General features: G+C 35.1%; 2 protein-coding genes across 2 annotated transcripts in view; one reads left to right on the top strand and one right to left on the bottom strand.

Annotated features, from left to right (window-relative positions):
* Positions 1 to 13,664, bottom strand: part of ACSL5 (acyl-CoA synthetase long chain family member 5) — a 38,283-nt gene extending 24,619 nt beyond the window's left edge. Inside the window, exons 1-3 of the mRNA XM_070946284.1 lie at positions 13,647 to 13,664; positions 1,155 to 1,263; positions 49 to 113 (exon numbers count right to left, since the gene is read on the bottom strand). Of these exons, the coding sequence (XP_070802385.1) occupies positions 49 to 113; positions 1,155 to 1,263; positions 13,647 to 13,664 (192 nt within the window). The remainder of the gene's footprint in view (positions 1 to 48; positions 114 to 1,154; positions 1,264 to 13,646) is intronic.
* A 376-nt stretch (positions 13,665 to 14,040) lies between these two features.
* The window catches only part of LOC139318700 (guanylate cyclase 2G-like), a 48,649-nt gene continuing 41,535 nt past the window's right edge, over positions 14,041 to 21,154 (top strand). The window contains exon 1 of the mRNA XM_070946283.1: positions 14,041 to 14,454. Within this exon, the coding sequence (XP_070802384.1) occupies positions 14,041 to 14,454 (414 nt within the window). The remainder of the gene's footprint in view (positions 14,455 to 21,154) is intronic.

Below are 21,154 nucleotides of genomic sequence, written 5' to 3'. Positions count from 1 at the left end.
TATTTGCAAAATGTTTGGATACTTCATACACATTTCTCTAGAACCAACCTGTTGATAAGATAGCCACTGGTACGGTTGCTTTGGTTTTCGATAGCCTAAGCAAGGACCATTTTCTGCAAAAAGAAAAATGTGTGCTTAAGGAATGTCAGTGTGCTTAATTTAATGGAATTTTCAATAAAATTTCATATATAGTAGCTGCTAAGCAGTTCTTTTAAAGTGCAAGGATTAACAGTGGTTTATCTGTAGTATTAAACATTTTAGTTTAAATGTACAGGAATATATTTCCATTCAAGGAATTCTATTTTACCCTGTTTGAATGTTGATTAGAGACTTTTTTTAAAATATAAAGACATTTCAAGAGCCATTACTTATTATAAATATTTCAATAGCTTTTCTGTTCTATAGTTAAATAATGAAAAGCCTTAATTAAGAGAGAATAAAAAGCATGAAGTCACTGAACCTTGGTATTTTGATATATTTAAGCACAGCAGGGCAACACTAAGTACTCTTTGGCCAATGAAATGGAACCAAAGAAATAAATTATCTGTTGAAGGCTTTCATGGCTAAGCCAGTCACTCTTTCTCAGCCCATCCCACTTCTCACAGGGTAGGGTTGTTCTGGGGGAAATCTGAGGAGTAAGATGTGCTGGATATGTTCTTTACGTTGAGTTATTTGTAAAAATAATAAAGGTGGAATACAAATAAATAAATAAAGGATACATTAACAGGGAAGATGCTATGTTTGTTCTTCTCCGTAGTACTATTGTAAATCAAAAAAGCATCTTGCGCTATGTGCATGGACAGCTGAAATCAGGGAAATGTTTAATTAACTAATCCTCCATCAGATCATAGTTGTGTTTCAGAATCAAACGCAAAAAATATTGAACCCTAACCCTAAATGTCCTAGAAAGATCAGGATCAATTGTTTTTCCCACATGCAACTAGAAACTAACATGGCAAAAGAGTCCTTCCATAGCATTTTATTGTTAAGCTTTTGCTTAATGCCACAAAATGAAAAGTGCTACAGAACCCATTTCAATTGTGGTAGGATGCAAGGCCAACCCTTCAAATTAATACCAGGATAGAAAGTATCTAGACATCAAAGATCATTCGATTTTGATGTTTCAATGTTCCCTGGACTAATTCCCCACTCACCTGATGCAAAACGTCCTCTTCTGAATCCTTCATATAAAGTCTTTGCATCCTCAAAGTAATAAGACAGAAGCTCTCCTTCAGGAACAAGTAAACTTCTTCTACCTCCTCCCTACATCAAGGAATCATTACTGTTAATTTGTACCTCCATAGAAAATGCATTTCAAAACCCCATAACCAATCTGAGTTCATGTTTTTCTGACTTAGTTGACAAATATAGCCAGTACCAGACTAAGTCCCCACTGTGATCACTTCCTTGGAAAAAGACTGAGAGTTTTAATGGAAAAGCCACATTTGATGGGAGGAAGCACAAAATTCACTTATAAAGAGACTCAGCATTTCTTTTACCTCAGTGCCAATAGATTGGTTGCTTAGGTCAACAGCCGTTACAATTGGTTTGGGTTTTGTTATCAACCATAGAAAAATTGTTGTTCCAAAAGTAATAAGACCAATCAAAGCTGGAGTTGAGAGCGGTGAAAACAAGAGCTGAAGTATCCAAATCATTGTAATGAATTATTTCTGCCAGACTGCTGAATCCTAAAACAAGAGGGATCAGAAAACAGAAATTCATTACAAACTAGAGGTAATAATAGCCATAATCATTTAAATTGCATTTTTAATTAAGCCAAACAATTTATTTATTAACAGTCTGAAACTATTATGTAGCTCATTGGTCATGTTATTTTCATCTATCTTTGCCTACCTATATCCCATTAAAATAATAAAACGTTTAAGGGGACAATTAAGAATCAGACTATACTGTTAATGCCTTTTACTTAGAAGGCAGGTTAAACATGACAACTATGGTACTTCAGGACCTGATACTTACTGTAAGCTCTTGCATTCTACTTCACAAAAACACACATACCACTGCTAAAGTAAATTAAAGTGAATATGAAAATCCAGCTATCAATAAATGCGGAAGATAATAAACTGAGCTAGTGTTTAAAGCTTTCTCATTAAGCTTACAGTTTCTTCTGCAAGACATCCATCCCTTCAAAAATTTGTCGTTTCCACCCTTACATTTTCACTCATGCAAGACAAAGTAAATTTGATATGTTATGGATTTCAAAAGATTCGTTTTTAAAGTCCATAAAAGCTTTTCAGGGGGAATTTAGAAAATTCTCAATTCTCAAGTCTCAAAAGAAATTAATAACATTTCTATTTGTGATCCCAAGTCTTCAATTATTACTGATCAAACACAAAATAATTTGCAAAAAAAAAAAAAATTTACAGGGATGCAAAAGGCATTTCACAAATCAATACATTGGAAACACTTGCATTTTAACTTCTAGATGAAAAAAACATGTGTTCCAGAATAATCGTGAGAAGCTAGAGACCCTAAAAATAAAGGTGTTTATACTTCATCATTGCTTACTTTAAGACAACTAAAATACATGTTGTAAACTAGAAACTGGCTTTTATTCTTGCAGGCAGCTGATTTTCCAACTTGAACAATTCATTTTTAGTTATGCCTCAGGATAAACTTCATACCCATTTGGAGAACTGTTCACATATAAATATGAGTAAACATATTTCAGAAGTTTTATAATTAGCTCATTTTAAGCTAACATTACACTAAGAATTTTAAGATTAAGTCTAATTATTCACTTAACTGAGGAATTTTAATTGGCTAGATTTACAGTATTTCATGTCTTTTCATTCCAAAAGTGTAATGAGACAGTACAGGTATTTTTATTAAGACTTGCAGAAATTAAATTGACTTAACAATACAGTCTTGTTACTACCTCAACTGTATTAACCAAATGATGTTTTTACTTCACAAAGACAAAGTTCAGTCAGGATGTTTTTCAGATTCAGTTGTTTGCAGGCTTAGAATGTGCAGTGTGTGTTTGTGTGAAAACATGCAATCAATAGTAAAGTCAAAGAAGACAAAAAAATAAAGTACAGTGATAATCAGCTTTAATAATGACTGTTCAAAAACTAGTTTGGGATTACCCAAACATTCTTACATGATCAATTGATTATGACATTTAGCAATAAAAAAGCCCTTTGTTCTAGTTCACGACACAAGAAATGGAGTCAAATTGCTTGATGGATTGTAATTCAGCTATTTCATATTCAAATGTGTCATTTCTGTGGTTTACTTTCCTCTGACCTACATTCTGCCTTATACTTAAGTAGATGGCTTGTATGCAGATACAGACCCATGCTCAAAATTGCAATGCCCAAATCCTTAAGTTTTTAGAATTCTGATTCAGAACAATTTTGCTTTATTAATAAAAGTGGGCAATTCATCAGGCAAAATTGAGCATAAAAGATTGCAAGCATGTTTTTCATGGAGAAAACCCTCCTACTCCTGTTCCTAAAGTGAAACAATTTTATTGTGAATAAATATGAAGATGAACTCGACAGCCAAATAGCTAGCATATCAATATAGCTCAATCCTTGGAAATTATTGACAATAAATGTTCGGAACTGGAAAGCGACTGAAAGCTCAATCGAAATAGAACCAATTGGCTCTTTTAAGGCATCAAGCTAGAAACTGGGAAATCTAGACCTGCCTTAGGTACAAAGCCAGATGGGTGACATTGGACCAGTCACTTTCCCTCTGTCATTGGAAGGAGACAATGACAAACCACTTCTGAAAAACCTTGCCAAGAAAATTGCTGGGATTTTTTTCCAGGCAGTGTCCAAAAATCAGATTTAATGAAAGAGAAAAAAGTCAAATATTTTCCAGAATAGCAACATGTGTTAGATCGTATCCTAGCAGTAAAGCATGTTAAAATTAATTATACAAGAAGCTTTCTCTCTTGAAGTAGATGGAATAATAATTAGCTATGACACGGTGGCTCAACAGGGATGCGGTGGCTCAGTGACTAAGATGCTGAGCTTGTCGATCAAAAGATCAGTAGTTCAGTGGTTCGAATCCCTAGTGCCACGTAACGGGGTGAGCTCCCATTACTTGTCCCAGCTTCTGCCAACCTAGCAGTTCAAAAGCACATAAAAAATGCAAGTAGAAAAATAGAGACCACCTTTGGTGGGGAGGTAACAGCATTCCATGCACTTTTGGCATTTAGTCATGCCAGCCACATGACCACAGAGACGTCTTCGGACAGCGCTGACTCTTCGGCTTTGAAACAGAGAACCACTGCCCCCTAGAGTCGGGAACGACTAGCACATATGTGCAAGGGGAACCTTTACCTTTATTGGCTTAGACAAACTAGCTTTCAATTTAATAGTTATTACACAACTTGCAATAATAGTGGAAATCCAAATGCCAAAAAACTTTTAATGGTGGAAACAATATAGAAAGGTATTTGATCTCTTTCCCCATTCAAAAAAAGAATCACAGCCACATTAAAAAACAAAAGCCTAACAACTTCTAACCTGACTAATTTGATAAAGCATATCAATTAGTTATCACCAAAGATAACTTCTGCACTCCAATTTTCTTTGATCCCAGTAATTACATCCCAACATGGGCTAGACAGATAACACAGATAACACAGATAACCTTCAGGATAAAAATTGATATTGTGAAATATAGTCCATTCTTCATGTATATTTTCTTAATAAGATATATGGGAGAAAGATTTGGTAGCTATTCATCAGGAACTGTAAAAGTTCACATGTTCTTTAATAGAATGTTTAATATGCCTAATTCAAACCCCCCCACCTCCAATTTAAAAATAAAATAGGAAAAAAGTCCAATAAAGGAGAATATTTGTAGCTCAGGATTGAAATGATGGTGCTCTCTGAGCTTAATTGTTTTCTTGCAGATGTTTCATTACCCAAACTATGATAAAGTGATAGGCCTCAGCAAAATATTCAAGAGAGTGTTCATAATATTCTCATTTATGAAATAAAAAGATATGGGCTAGATGATATTACTATTAGTTTGAACCAAATTACTACATCCAAAGAGCATTGATTAAGGTTTCCACATCCATGCAGAGGAAAACACTGAATGGACCTGAACCTATTGACCATTTTTATTGGTGACCTGTGTGAAGAAGTAGTGGTTAAAGTTTGCAAATGACAGTAAAGTAAGGAGTGGGCTGATAATTTAGATTAAATACAAATATTTAAAAAGATCCAGAAAGGCTTGAATAGTAGGCTAATATTAATAAGATAGAATTAAGTGAAAGAAAACTAAAGTTCTGCACTGGGTAGAAAAAATGAGAGACCAGTTCCTTACACTGTACTATATAAGCTGTCTAAGTAGTAATAATAGTGATAATAATAATAGTAGTCATACATTATAAGGGAATTAGTCTGATCCACTTGTATAATATCCTCTAATACAAAACCAGATCAGAATGCTACTTTGGAATTGCTGAGAGTTTAAATGATCATAAGTTAATACTTTCAAGATCATCCATCACTTGCATGACAAGGAATGCCCTAAGTTTAAACAGTTTCAAGTGATAAAGAAGAAGTTTAATCATTGCATAAGATTCTGTAAACTGTGACTTTTGCCCTTTAGTGTTACTAATTTATTAACATGTTGAAAAGTGCTCACATCTCATTAGTACACAAAGCCCATTTATCAGTAAACAGAAAGGCGATTATTGCAAGAGGAATTCTGAAGTTCATAGTGTTGTAAATTTACAACTACTCTTATCATTTAAGTCTTAAAGTAACAGAATAATTATTTATTATTAACTAAGACTAATTCAAAGGATTTTTCATCTTTTAAGAAAAACAATTCTTATTAAAACTATTTGTTGGCAAATGAACTAATAGAGTTCTGTTAGATTTGAAAATAAATTAGTAACTAGCCATATTTAAAGTATGGTATTTAATATGTTCTAATCTCAATGATTGGAAGATGAAATATGGGAACAATGTCTACCGATATATTAAGAGTGTCTTAAAACCTGACTGGAAGCAATAAAATAATAAGCTAACTATTGCTGCTCAAAGTAATTTAGCAAATTTTAGTTGCAAAAGAGCCCTGTGGAAAAGTTAGGATTTTGTAATTTACATAGGGCATACCAAGAAGTTCTTCTACAAATGGATTTCTTAATGAGAAAATTTGGATTATGTTACTAAAGCTAAACAAGCCACTTTTGAGAAGAATGAATTTAGTAACTGAAAACTACACATATGTTATTTTATTTATATGTATCTATATGTAAGGGTGTAGGTATATACATATATATGTATGCAGCATTTCTATATCTACATTATGTATGTGTACACTTTTGAGAGCAGGCAACAAAATGTCATTTTTAACATCTGCCAGTGTGTCCACAGTAAAAAATGACAATAAAGGTTATCTTATATTATTTTAGGTGGAATGCTATTTCATCAAGAACTAAAACGTCAAGCATTTTCTCAATCCTGAGAATCATCCATCATCACTTTGAATTACAGAGTGCTAAATCACAGTTTGTTTTAATCATGGCTTATTAAAGGCAGAATTATTTGATTCAAATATGTGTTAAGCCAAAACTAAGTCAACTGCATCAGGCTTCAGCACAATATGCAAATAAAGGCTAGGAGATTTTTAATTCACTAAAAGCAATGAATCCCAGATACCCTCCAAAATTAAAGATAATTCATACTAAACCAGATATATGGTAGTACTTACATGAGTTTGTACTAATCTCGATTTTGTTTGAATTACCTTCCTTTCAAGCTGGAACTAAAGAAGCATTAAAGCTTCACTATGCTATACTTAACTGTTGAGTAATAGTCATTAAAAGCAGAAAAAACTTTAACATGTGACTCTCTCTCAGACTAGACAAACCCAATAGGAACCACTGAAAAGGTAGAAAGATCTAAATTTCAAATAAATAAACCCCCTCTTCTTTCGTAGTTTGTAGGACTTTTTCCCCCAGTCAAGACCTTATACAGTTACACCTTGAAGAACTAAATTAAAGTCAAAACCAAACAAAATTATTGCTTAGTATGAAGAGAGAATTTTGCAATTAATCCAACTAGATACTATATTGAGTTCAAAAAAATCACAATAAGCTTTCACAATGTTTGGGGTGGAGTTAGTATGATGAGTTAACCATCCAGTCCATTAACTGTATCTGTATATCCAGTTTAACTGCTTTGGATATAAACCTAATAATAATGGCTTATTGAACATAAGGTTAAAACAAGCCTTGCTTAATATTTAAATATAGCCCAAATTAAAGAAAGCTGTGATAAAAACCAACAGCAAGAGTTTTAAATTACATTCTCATAAAAGTTACTAGATATATACAATTATAAACTAACTGCTTCTGATACTACAAAATCCTCCAGAAATGTCACTTCATGCATATATGTTTGAGAAAAAAATTGCCTATTCATAAATATCAAATTAAATTCCACTTACCAAACTGACACTATTCACTATAAGCTGACTGCAGACTGCATCTCATACCCTTAAATAATAGTTACATCAAGAAAGTGTTGAAAACAGCTGCAGTAAAAGTCAGCTGCTCTATGAGGAAGTGACTAACTGTTCTCAAGGTTATACTATTTACACATCTGATGAGCAATAATTTTGTACGACTGATTTCTGCAAATATGTAATATTAAACTGTCTTCTGTTCTCTGTAATGTATTAGAAAGTGAAGAATTCTAGTACCTATATTTAGATAAAAAGTGTCAGAAAATGAAGTGAATTGCTGATAGGTCAGATTTTTCCCTGTAAAAATTTAATTTTTTATCCCCATTTTTTTTCATTAAAATTTCAGTCTTTATAAGGAAAACAATGCTGAATATGAACTGTTCTGAATTTGGTACTTAAAAATCCTAAAATTTTATTTTAGCTATGGTACACACTATTTTATTAGTACTTACTCAGAAGTTAATCATATTGTGTTTAACAGTGAGCTGTCATAGTTTTAATTTTACATAACATAATTTATTTCTGTTTATGCTGCAGAAGTATTTAATTAAAGTTATGCTGAGTTAAGGTGAACATAAGATCTTCATTTGATCTCATGTCCCAATAACTCTACTCTTGTATCTGAGATAGGAACATATGCACATATTGAAAATAAAATTTATCCTGTCATTATCTCCTAAAAGCTGCATTCAAGTTAAGTTATTATTTGTTCACCACAGCATTTTGGCTGAACCAATATGGTCATCACATCAAACTAAGCTGTGCACTACTGTTATAAATCACAATATGTTCGTACATCATGCAAAATCAAAATGAAATTACATTTTAGCACAGAGTAAAGTGCAAATGCAACATTTACCTACCAAGCTATTAAAAATAGGAGAAAGGATAATCAGTGCTGGAAAATCCAAAATACACAAAACTTGATGGGCAAAATCAAAAAGTAGAAATGGTTAATTGTTTAATTAGAGGCCTCATTATATTTTAAAAGGGCAAATTATGGCATCATGGAAATGGTTTTAGAAAAACATATCCATATTCAGATTTTCCTATTTTTACACTTTGGTTAAAAGCACAATTCTGTTTTCTACAAGGATTGGGAACCATAATTATGGTCATAGTAAATTACTGTACTTTTGACAGCAGCACACTAATACTAACAATAAATTAAACAACAATTCACAACCTAGAAAGGTACTTTGGAGTGTATTAGGATTATTTTATCTATTTTTACCCTTCTGTCATGATTTCAATTGTTGAAAGCAGTAACCTAGTTTTATGCTATTTAAACAGTACTATAAAATTGAATTAGCTTCGACCACTGTAAACATAAGGCCTAAAATAGAGTCTGCCTGTTTTCATGTTACTTAACAGTAACATGAAAAAGGAAGAAAGGAAATTATGATGATGATAATTACCTTCAGCTAAAAGAGTAATTATTTGCATTGCCACTTTATTAAAGTCTTTTCTTATATGGCTTTCTTGTCTACCTTTTCTATCTCCTGCTGTTAGGTTGGTCAAACAACAAACTCTTAACACTGCATCACTTACAAGGAAATTGTTCTTTTCTGATTATTCTTATCTCTAGCTATTTTTTGCCCATTCATGAACCCATGTAAACAAATCAACATTTATTATGGTTAGATTCAAAGTTACCATAGCTGGGTATCAAAATCCAGATGACCATAGTGTGATATCATGCTACAGAAAAATCTTTTTGTTGCTATGTATTAGTCATCTGGACTTATGCTATCCTGATAAAGTAGTCTTAACATGCTTAAGGCCTTGATCCTTAAAATTGTAACTGCTAAACTACAGTTTCTAGAGTGATGGTAGGGCAGTGATTAGAATGCAGTATTGCAGGCTAATTCTGTCAACTGCCAGCGGTTTGATTCTCATCGGCTCAAGGTTGTCTCAGCTTTCTATCCTTCCAAGATAGGTAAAATGAGGGCTCAGATTGCTGGGAGTAATATGCTGCTTAGAGAGGGCTGTAAAGCACTAAGAAGCAGTATATAAGTATACGTGCTATTGCTATTCTAGCAGCCCAGCCAATGGTGAGACCAATGGCAAGATGCTGAGAGATGTATTTTGCCTATATTCTTATTGTATGGCATCATACATAGATACATACATGATTACTTGCACATCTGATGAGCAATAAGTTTGCAGAGCTGTGGCTCTAATGCTCATGTTAAAATCCACTGTAGTATTAGAATAGTTTAAGACTCTTCTTGGACTTGTATTTATGCAAATCCTTTGAATACATTGGTACTTTCAGTGCTAACTACAGCTATTTACAACCAATGGTATGTATAAACAAATCGCTCATCAAAGACTCCCTTGAATTCTTTTTAAATTTATAAAGAAAAATAAATTTAAATCGAGATCAGTAATAAACCATGTACAAGACAAACTATTTCTGAAAAAAACTTGCCAAGAAAACTGCAAAGATTAGTCCCAGGAGACACCAGGAGTAAAAACTAACTCAAAGGCACAAAACAAAATCTGTATGTTATACTTTGGTTTTTTTTAATATACAATATGATACGATAATATACTATAATGTACTATGAAGATAGAGTAGAATAGAGCAGAGCAGAGCAAAGCAGAGTATACACACATATGTACACACACACACACATACACACACACACACACACACACACACACACACATAACCTTTAAGTAAAAATAACTATTTCAATAATTTAATTTAATAATTTCTATAAACAGAAGAAATTTAATTGCTTGGCTTACCTCTTTTTCACTTGCAGAATCAAGAGGAAATTTGAGTTTAATGTATCCAGCACAGCACCAAAGTTTAAAGTCTAATAATTTCATAAATGATTCTTATATCCAATCTCTCCTTGTTATCATTGTTCCATCTGCTTTAATGCAAATGATAGCTGTTTTGAAGCAGCATGTTAAGTTCAAAGGTAGGACCTAGCCTATCAAAGTGAGAGAAGTATGAGTTACTATGAAGTGTCACTTGGCAAACAGGCAAAGTTTGCGCAAACACTTGCTAAATTCATAGACTGCATAGTTGCAAAACCAACAAAGGGTTTGAAAATACAGCAAATGTCATATTTTAATTCACTTCTCATTTGACTTGAAAGATTTTTTCCCCTTTTATTCAGCAATATACTCACAAAATAACAGAATTATACACATTTTTCTGGGCAAGTTTTATATATTTTTCATTAGAAACTGGGGTCAGAGATTCAAGAAATGGAGCAATTGAATAACCCTTGCTGCAATATGTACAAAATCTAAAAATTTCAGGGAAATCTAAAAGTTTCAGAGAAAAATATTACAGCAATCTTTGCATGTAGAATCCTATTGGCAATCTACCTGGGTGGTTTTGATTTTTCTGTTTTTCGTTGGTTTTCTAAAGACCATTCAAATATTTTGCAAACAATTAATGAAATCTTAACTGAATGGGGAACTTGAACCTTCCTCTTCCTTGAACATGATACATGCATACATAGATAAGCAAAGCCACCAATAAGCAAAGCTATCAATATGCTCGTGATACATGTTATATTTCTACCTCTGAGGAATTAAGTGTATATCTTATACCTGTGCCTGGAGGCTGTGAGAGTCTTGATAGGAAACAACAGGCTTCAGTTGAACCCTGGCAAGAGTGCCTGGCTCTGGGTTTAGGGGCCCACTGATTCTAGCACTATGCCAACTTTAGTGCTGGATAGGGTTGCACTGCAATATGCAATCTGAAGAGATGAACAGATAGCAGTTCCAGATACCAGGAAGCCTTTGCACAGCTTTGTTTTGTGTGCCAGTTGCATCTGTTCAGTGGTGGGATTCAATTTTTTTAACAACCGGTTCTGTGGGCGTGGCTTAGTTGGGGGTGTGGCTTGATGGTCATGTGAATGGGTGGGTGTGGCTAGCTGATCATGTGACTGGGTAGGCATGGCTATCTGATCATGTGACCGGGTGGGTGTGGCTATGTGCATAGGGACTACTCAGAGGGCTGAAAAAAGTCATTTCTGACTGATCCTCGCACTTATGACCGGTCCTCGCACTTATGACCATCCTCACATTTATGCCCGTTGTGGCATTCTTAACAACCGTGACAATCATTTCACCACTACTTCTCTTCACCACGGTGATAAGATAGGGCGCAAAACGTAAAATGTGAGGACAGTCGTAAGTTCAAGGACTGGTCAAAAGTATGAGGACTGGTCAAAAATAACTTTTTCATCCCTCTGAGTAGTCCATATGCACATAGGGACTACCCAGAGGGCTGAAAAAAGTGATTTCTGACAGGTCCTCGCACTTTTGACCGGTCATCATTTATGCCATCATTTATCTTCTAGTCCAGAGATTTCCAACCTTGGCAACTTTAAGCCTGGCAGACTTCAACTCCCAGAATTCCCCAGCCAGCTATGCTGGCTAGAGAATTCTGGGAGTTGAAGTCCACAAGTCTTAAAGCTGTCAAGTTTGAAGAGCTCTGAGCTAGGGCTTTGGGGCCAGCCTTTTGGGGAGGGGGTTCCATTCGGAGAGACCCCCTGCCTCTCAGGAAGCATCAGGTCCAGGCAGAGAAAGTTTCCAAGGTTGGAGATCACTGGACTAGAAGACCTCCAAAGGTCTCTTCCAACTCTGTAATTCTGGTATTGGCAAGCAAGCACAGTTAAGCTACTTAAATCCTCCAGAGCAGGGATCCCCAACCTTTTAGACCTCAGGGACCACCAAGTTCATAATTTTAAATTTCGCGGACCACTAAGATGAATCCAGCGCGCCGCTTGCTGAAGCCAGCCTAAAACCGGCAGAATCCCACCACTTCATCTATTCCTGGATCAGCAGGTCCTGCTCACAGTCTGTCCTGCTCTAGTCACCTCCAGATTGGACTACTGTGATATGCTTTACGTGGGACTGCCCTGGAGGAATATTCAGAAGCATTGAGCAATTATGTGTGCTTCATGATCTGCTGTTAGTTGCCAGTTTGCTTCCAGATCCAATTCAAGTGCTAGTTTTAATCTCTAAAGCCCTTCAAGGCACAAGATCAGGTTATCTGAGGGTATGTCTCTTCTCAGTTACATCAGCCTGCTCCATTAGATTTGGCAAAGGAGACTAGGCACTTTAGCTAAGAACATACATTTCGTGGGTCTCAGGCTACAGGTCTTCTCTGCCAGAGTGCTTGTCTTATAGAACATTCTCGGCCCCCCCCCCATTAAATTAATTCCATTCCTGCTGACATTCTAGAAGTCTCTCAATATCTGGTTATATCACAAGGCCTGGGGCTCCCAGGGAAGGAATTGGATTTTCTCTCTTTGTCTAGTTTTGTAAATTTGGTTTTTAGAACACTTATCTTTTATATTGATTTATGTGTTTTAACAGTGACTGTTTTATATATGTGCTGTTTTATTAGTTTGATGTAGGCAGCCCAGACTTTCTTTCTGTGAAATGTATGGCTATACAAATTCAATAAACAAACAAACAAACAAATGTAAAATCTCTTCGAAGTGAGGTTTTCCTAGCTTTTAGTTTCTGGCCTTTTTTTTTTCTTCCTTCTGATTTATAAACCTGACTAGGTTCTTAAATTCAATCTTAGACATATTGTTGACCCAAGGAACCAAAATGACACATGGAGCTACCTTTGAGTAGTTTTTTAAAAAACTATTTCTACTTCTCTAAACTTTCAATTTTTCAGATCAGTCTGCCTATGTTTGCCTATTCCTGCTATAAATAAAATGTCACACCTAAGAAATTGTATGTGATCAAGGAAAGCAAACAATTTTAATTTGCTAACCTAACTATAGTCATGTTATACTTCCCATTCTTTCAGTTTGTTTAATATGAAAAATATCCAGAAAAAGATCACAGAAAAGACAAGATGTTGTAAGCAGTAATATTGATTACAAATTAAATTTCAAGTTAGAGTTCATTCAAGAAGCAAGACAAACCTATCTAAGACTCTCTCCCTCCCCCCTTCCCATCTCTCTCCCTCTCTCCCTCCCTCCCTCTCTCTCTCTCTCTCTCTCTCTCTCTCTCACACACACACACACACACACACACACACACACACACACACACACACACACAGAGTTTGATTTGAATTTGATTTCAAGGCAGATAGCTGAATGGTGTATTACTATCAGAAATTTATTAGCGACAGTATGAGGATCATTCATGTATCTGAAAACCTTTTGTTTATGTTATACCTGAGATTTCAAACGCATGTTTCCCCTAATATTTATGAAATAATAACTGTACATAAAATTGAAATGATATTGTATATAAGTCACTTAAAATGACTTGTTTTTTGTATCATACTAAGTCATAATTAAGCTTGCTTAAGCAAGCAGACCTAAGTGAATTCAACACAACCTAATTCAGGCAAAAGAAAAGCAGCAGTGATAAAAATTAATTGTTGATATATATCAAGAAATTCAGGACTTTCCAGTAAATTATTCCTCCAAACACAAGGGTGCTATTGCAAGGAAACTAGCTACCATGGTGATCAAGGATCCAGTTAATTAGCACCATTTGATGCATGACAAAGGTGTTGATATCATAATTTAAATCATAAATATAAACAACATAAAAGAAAGAGCAATGGAGGTCTGCGAAGGAGTCTTAATATTTCTTGCCATGATGCAGCAGTACCTTAGCAAATACTCACAGTATTCATTTTCCATTTACTATGGTTCAGTCATTTTTGTTCTTTTGACTATATATTTGAGTACCTGTAATACAATCTTTGGTACCGAAAGGTCCAAGCTCATAGTAGCTTTTCAGGCTCCTTGCAATATCTCTCATCCTTTGAGTGCGCAAAGGTTAACCTCAGCTTTTGAGACTGCCATCAATAAAGTCAATGCAGATCCATCTTATCTATACTACTACAAACTGGAGTATGTATATGGTGACTGCAGTTGTGATGCTAAGAAGTCCCTCCAAGCTTTTATCAATCAAGTTCAAAAAGAAAATATTTCTGCCTTGTTTGGGCCAGTTTGCTCAGAGGCTGCCGAGGTATAGTATGTGATCATCCTATACAGTAATTATGCTGGCTTTTACTTGATTTTTATTTCATAGCAACCTGTTATCCTGGGTTTCATTTTAATATTTCTAGAAATCTATATTGTAACCAAAATGTTATGGGACTTCCTGTTCATATTTCTAACATGTCCATTTCGGTATATTTCATTCCATTCTACTACCTGTTTAAATTTTCTTTGAGCTATCTATAGGCTTATCCATCAAACTTTAATTGTATACCATTGTGTATAGGTGTGCCATTTTATTTATATAATGATCAGCATGGGATGGCATTTTCAGGTATTGTAGGTTATCAATTTCAGTTGAAAATAAGGAATGTTTTGGAATGTTTTAATGTTATCTTTTGGTCAGAATTGGATATTTGTAAAGATATTTGCTACTTAGAGTTTGCAGTCTTCCAAATGTGAGGCAGTACCAGTAAATATGTGTATTTGTTTGAAGTGTTTTATTCAAAGGCAGTCTTTGCAGATGTGGGAGTTTGAAAATATTGTTTATTCTATCTTTTTATTGTTTGTTGAATACTGGAAATACTGCAGATCTTTCCAAAATGCAAAACCATGTCCTCCTCTTAAAAAACTTCTCTTTTATTTTTGATAAAAGATTTATTCCAATCATCATGATTAATGAACATTTCCTTCTCCTACAGTAGAAGCTAGATTTGCTATTTGCTTGACTCCATTTCTCTCTCCATTCCCTTTGTCAATCATATTTATTTATGTAGAAATATAATCTGGGAAGATTTTCAAATACTTTGAAATAAATTACAAAGATACCAAGTTCTGTATAGTGACTTGTTTTATCTCCTATAGGCATGGATTGTCTGAAGAAAGATCAAATTGTACTAGGGATTGGTCAAGTTTGATGCACACTTCTCCCTAGAACTTTCTAGTAAAAAAACCTCCAGTCCATCAGTCTAGTCAGTCTGTTGAAAATTAAGTTTACCTTACTTAGCAGTTATTTTTAACAAGACGTTTCGAACATTAAATATAAAGTTCTATAATACTACTGATTTCCAAATTTTCAACAGCAAAGTGCCCAAATTGAGGGATGTGCTGTTTTAAAAAGTGTCACATTTTTAGCGGCTTATATTTGTCTCCTCCTCACAATCTTGTATTCTAAACACATATTATTGTATTTCAGAACTATCCATAGTCCCAGATTATGCACTAAATCATTATATACCAGTGATGGCTAACCTTTTTTTCCTTGCGTGCCAAAAGTTTGTGCGTGCGTGCATGCCCACACCCATAATGCAATATCCCTCCTGCGCAGGCACACACAACTCCCCCTGTGCATGTGCAACCACGCTCCCTTTCCCCCTGCGCATGCGAGCGTGCCCCCCCCTTTTGGCGTCACATCCCAAAACAGTGCTGGGGTGAAAAAAACCTTGCTTCCCAAACAACTGGGAGAGGAGAAAAGTCTCGCCTCCCAAAACAGCACTGGGAGGGGAATCTCCGGATATCTGGGAAGGCACGAGCAGCAGAAAGTGAGGAGAAAGGTAGCCCCCCCCGCGCATGCGCTCGCATCTCCCACTTACAGGGCAGAGACCCAAAAATCAGCTAGCTGGTGGGAAGCATGCATGCATGCGTGGTGGAGCTGAGCTGGCCAACAGCTCGCGTGCCTGCAGAGAGGGCTCCGTCTGGCACCTGTGGCACACGTACCATAGGTTTGCCATCACGGCTATAGACCATTGAACAGTCTATAATCATTTAACAGGCATGTCAAAATTATGAGAACCTTTAAAACACCTGACTCTTAATATTATAAATTATAACAATTATATTGTAACTTTGATGTTTTAAGAATTGGTTACAGAAGTGCACTAATCAAACTTTCAAATCTTGCATGAATACAATTGTAAAACTTTAAATTCAGGTCAGAAAAACACTGGTTCTCTGCATGTTATTGGACAGTTCCTATCATCCTTTGCCATTGACCATATATTTGGAGATGGTACACACAATTGCAAAGCCATGGCTTTGCAGGGCAACTGTAAATTTTAAGAAATATACATTTGGCAAGTAATTTGATTTATTTGTGTCTAATCTCAGGTTCACAATAAGAAAACTATACTGAAATAAAAATTCACTCTACTATCCATGTAAATCCTGCATTAGATATCTATTGCTCAAAAGTGAAATCATCTTTGAATTAATCTTGATTCCTAATGACTGTGCACATATCAATGTGGTTTAGTGCACCCTGTTATTAACACAGCTGCCTGCAATTTCTGCTGGTTCGAATCTCTCCAAGGCTCAAGGTTGACTCAGCCTTCCATCCTTTCTAAGGTAGGTGAAATGAGGACCCAGTTTGTGGGGGCAATAAGCTGACTTTGTATAAAATATACAAAAGAATGAAGGCTATTGCTTAACGCATTGTAAGCTGCCCTGAGTCTCCGGCATATAAATCAAATTAAAAAAAAATGTTGTTATTTTGGCTACACTATTAACATAATTTGTCACTTTTTCCAGAATGCCTTTTCAAGTCCCCAGTCTAATCCACAGATTTTGTATTTCATCTAACTGGAAACTTATTGCTTAGCTTTACCATTGGCAGTTGAATTTAAGGATCAAATGAAACTACAAGCAGTGTAACTGTCAGCATCAATGTGATTATTTGTTAGCACAGCCATTCAATAAGTCTGATGTAAGATATACTTTATTTGGAAATCAATGGGTGTACTTCTGGGATAATGCAAGAACCAGTGTGACACAATAACCATCGTAACAGATAGAGAAAGGAAAAGAGGACAGATTCCGAAATATTCAAAATCTTTTGCTGTGAAAAACTGGTAAATTATATGGGCACTATATTGTACTTTCTAGTCTCATTCTATCTTAAAATTTCTTGCTCCCTCTTGAAACTGAGACAAATAAAATAGAGCCAACTTCCTTATGTTTTACTTCAGTTTATTCAAGAGTACAAAAATCTTATTTCAGGCAAAGTGTAAGTTATGTTAGTTGGATTTAGGCTGCTTTGAAATAATAAAGCAAAAGTGGCATGTCTTAACTCCTAATTGATTTCAGAGGGAATTAAGTGCAACATAAACCTGTAAATTTAATAAGCTACCTCTTCTATTATTGTGTTGTGCAAACATAAAGTTATGCAATCATGGATTTCTGTAAGAGGATGATTCCTATCATGCATTGTATTCGGAAGCACTATACAGCAGTGGTGAAATCCAATTTTTTTTACTACCCATTCTGTGGGTGTGGCTTGGTGGGCGTGGCTTGGTGGGCGTGACAGGGGAAGGATACTACAAAATCTCCATTCCCTCCCCACTCCTTGGTGGGCGTGACAGGGGAAGGATATTGCAAAATCTCCATTACTCTGGGGCCAGCCAGGGTTGGTATTTGCCAGTTCTCTGAACTACTCAAAATTTCCACTACCAGTTCTCCGAACTGCTCAAAATTTCCGCTACCAGTTCTCCAGAATCTGTCAGAACCTGCTGGATTTCACCCCTGCTATAAGTATTTTCAAGCACTATATTTTTCAAGAGCCCTGCCAAATACTTCAAAGAATATCCACAAGCAAGCATTATTATTTATTAACACATTGGGCTTTTCCCCCCAAAACATCCCATGCATTAGCCGGATTTCAACCAATGTCAACTAATGGTTTACTGGGTGGAGATTCTAAAAATTAAAATCCAACACATTTGGAAGGTATTGTCTTGGGAAGACAGTACCCATGTACATGGACAGATAACTTTGTCCATGTGCAAATACCACATGTATATGTCACATTAGTTTTTCTTGGATATCACAGGGCACAGAAGGCTACCCCTAATCAAAACATGCATTGTGTAGGTTTTTTTAAACTTGTAAATATAGTGATATAACATAATGTCTATGAAATAGAAATACTGTAGTTGTGTTTTTTTCTTGCATTTGGACAATCTACCAATGTTGGTTAGAAGATTTTTGAAACTGAATCCTTTCCCATTAAAATAGTTCATAGTGTTGCAGCTATACCTACAAAATAGTCTTGTTTTGTCTGGAACATGATTAGTCATTTGCAGAATAATAAATCCACAATGGGGCAGAGAATGTCTTTCTTTGCAAAGAAAGTGTGAATATACATAGCAGCAAAGCATATTTTGACAGCCTCTTTCAGATTGCAAAAGCTCAAACTGTAGTTTGGGCCTAACTTGGTTGTACCTACAATAACCAGATCTGCAAAGTTGTATATATATACCTAAGCAAAATATTGGTTGGATATAGCAAAGTTCTATGTAAACTACACAGGACTAAAGATGAATCCTAGCAACCCAATTTCTGATCATGCAGAAATCTCAGATCATGGTGAAAAAAATTTAGCGGGAAAATTATCTATCAGTATTCCTTTTCTAACCCTCACCCAAAGCAAAAAGGGCTAAAAAAATTCAGTCTTCTGAATGTCATCATGTTACTACTTGCCCTCCAGAAGGTCAAGCGGTTCAATTGTGCCTCCAAGAGCCAATAATTTTGTATTTCTTCCAACAGTTTTTTTCAGGATACAATGAAAGTCAGATTCATCATTTGGTAAAATAAATCTCTTTGTTTAGGCATGCTGGTATATATATTTTAACTCCTTATCATTTTTCTGGTCTGTTTGTTTGCATTGATAAACAACAATGTTTCAGATGAATGGACTTTTTTTTATTTTCCCAATTATTTTAAATGCAATTGTCTGTTCTTCTCCTGGCACAATATACACAAGCTTTACTACCGTATATGTTTATCTTTTAAATTATATTCTTATAATTATAGTCTTAATTTAAGGCCAAATTCAGTGAAGCTAAAACTTCGTTGAAACATGAAATAGCTTTGATCTATACAAGATGATATATATATTGTTATATTTAAATGAATAAAATATTCAATGTTTCAAAAATTGATGCTCCTAATACCATCCCATGTATCACATAGACTACAAATAGAATGCCTCTTATTCAGCATGCAAAATGGGCTGAGATACACTTCATCTGATTATATGCTATACTAGTGTGGCCAAAGACAAAGGTACAATAAACATCCACATTCCAAAAACAAGATGGCAAAACGAAGTAGCAGACAAGCCCTAAACTGAACAGTGTCAGAGATTTTTTTTTCAGCACTGCCAGGCTGGATTTCATATTTTGATTTTCCATTTCCATTGTTTACATCATTTATACTGTATATTTGTGGGATTGACCATGCCATGTCATTACAATCCATAAATTAGGAAGGAGATTTCAATCAATCAGAATTGGTATCTCCTTCCTAATTTATGTTGAATTGTAATAACATGGCATGGTCAATGTTTGGTTAAGTTCTAGCGTAAGGTTTAATAATAAATTATCTGTAGCACTACATTTCCCAGCATCCCTCACTCTTGGCCACTCTGTCTTAGGTTGCCAGGAGTTGTAATTTGGAAGGGCCACATTCTGTAAATCTAAGGTTTAAAATAAAATTAAAGTTACTTTTTAACCAAACTCATCTCTTAGTAACTTACATGGACACAACGGTTATAAAAGTTGTTTGCCATTGCCTTTTTTGTTTTTCTACTGTCTTGCTAGCATATTCTTTAGCCATAAATTTTCTAGACCAGGGTGGCTTGGGAATTCTGGGAGATGAAATCCGCAAGTCTTAAAAGTTGCCAAGGTTGGATACCTCTCTAGAGAATCCTTCTTTCAAGTGTTATCTAAGGCTAATCCTGATTAGCTTTCTAAATGAACCATGATGGGTAATGACAGAAAAAAACAAAAACAAAGTCAGATTCTTTGTGAGCAATTCTATATGTTCATTTTCAGCAACCCTTAAAAGAATTTTGCCCTTAAAATTGTGTCAGCTACTAGACATTACTTAAACATTTCTGACATTTGTTATTTATATATACCATCAAAGCAATCTCATCAGGCTTTTTTAAAATCACAGAGTTTTAATTTGCATGGGAATCTAATTAATTATGGGCACAGTCTTGTGCATATATACTTAAATGGAAATCATATCAAATTCATATTTTATATATGATTGTAATTAAATATGGTTTTAGATTCTTCCACTCCCACAAGCCTAGATCAAGATCAGGTACAGAACCATAATATAGCTAAATTAGGTGTTGCAGGATGCTCAGTGCTTTTCCCATGTGCTTCACATCTTTTAAGATGGGGTGGTAAGCATTTTGAGTCCCTTTGTATTTAGGATGTCCAATTGAACTCAGTGGCAACATAGATATCTTAAGCAAAAACAGATAAAAACAAAATAAAAAGAATATCAATAGCCATTCTTCTGCCACTATAGCATAAGCCCATTTTCTTAGATCAGACACTGAACATGCAATGTCATCTAGGCCTAAAAAGCAAGTCCCCACTATATAGTACATGCACTCTGGACAGCTTTCCCAGAAATGTGCTGAGCTCCCATCTGCCCATCTTCAAGCATGGTGAAAAAACATGGCTCTTCCTTCAGGCCTTGGGTTAGGGTATTCAAGCCCCCACTCCCAAATGACATATATAATACAGGGATTTTTTTTTCTTTTTCTCTCATTGTTTCCTTGGAGAGATTGTGCTTTTTTATATTATGTTATTTTCCTAATTTTAATTTTTATTCACAGTTGGTTTTTTATCTTTGGGGGTGGCAGTGTTAATAGTAACAACAACAATAGAAATAATAACATCACACAAACAGTGTAATGACTCAGAGATAGAACC

Source organism: Pituophis catenifer, unplaced genomic scaffold, assembly GCF_029215685.1.
Source record: "Pituophis catenifer annectens isolate HBS135680 unplaced genomic scaffold, rPitCat1.0.hap2 SCAF_6, whole genome shotgun sequence".
Lineage (NCBI taxonomy): Eukaryota > Metazoa > Chordata > Lepidosauria > Squamata > Colubridae > Pituophis > Pituophis catenifer.
This window is presented reverse-complemented; position numbering and strand designations above follow the sequence as displayed.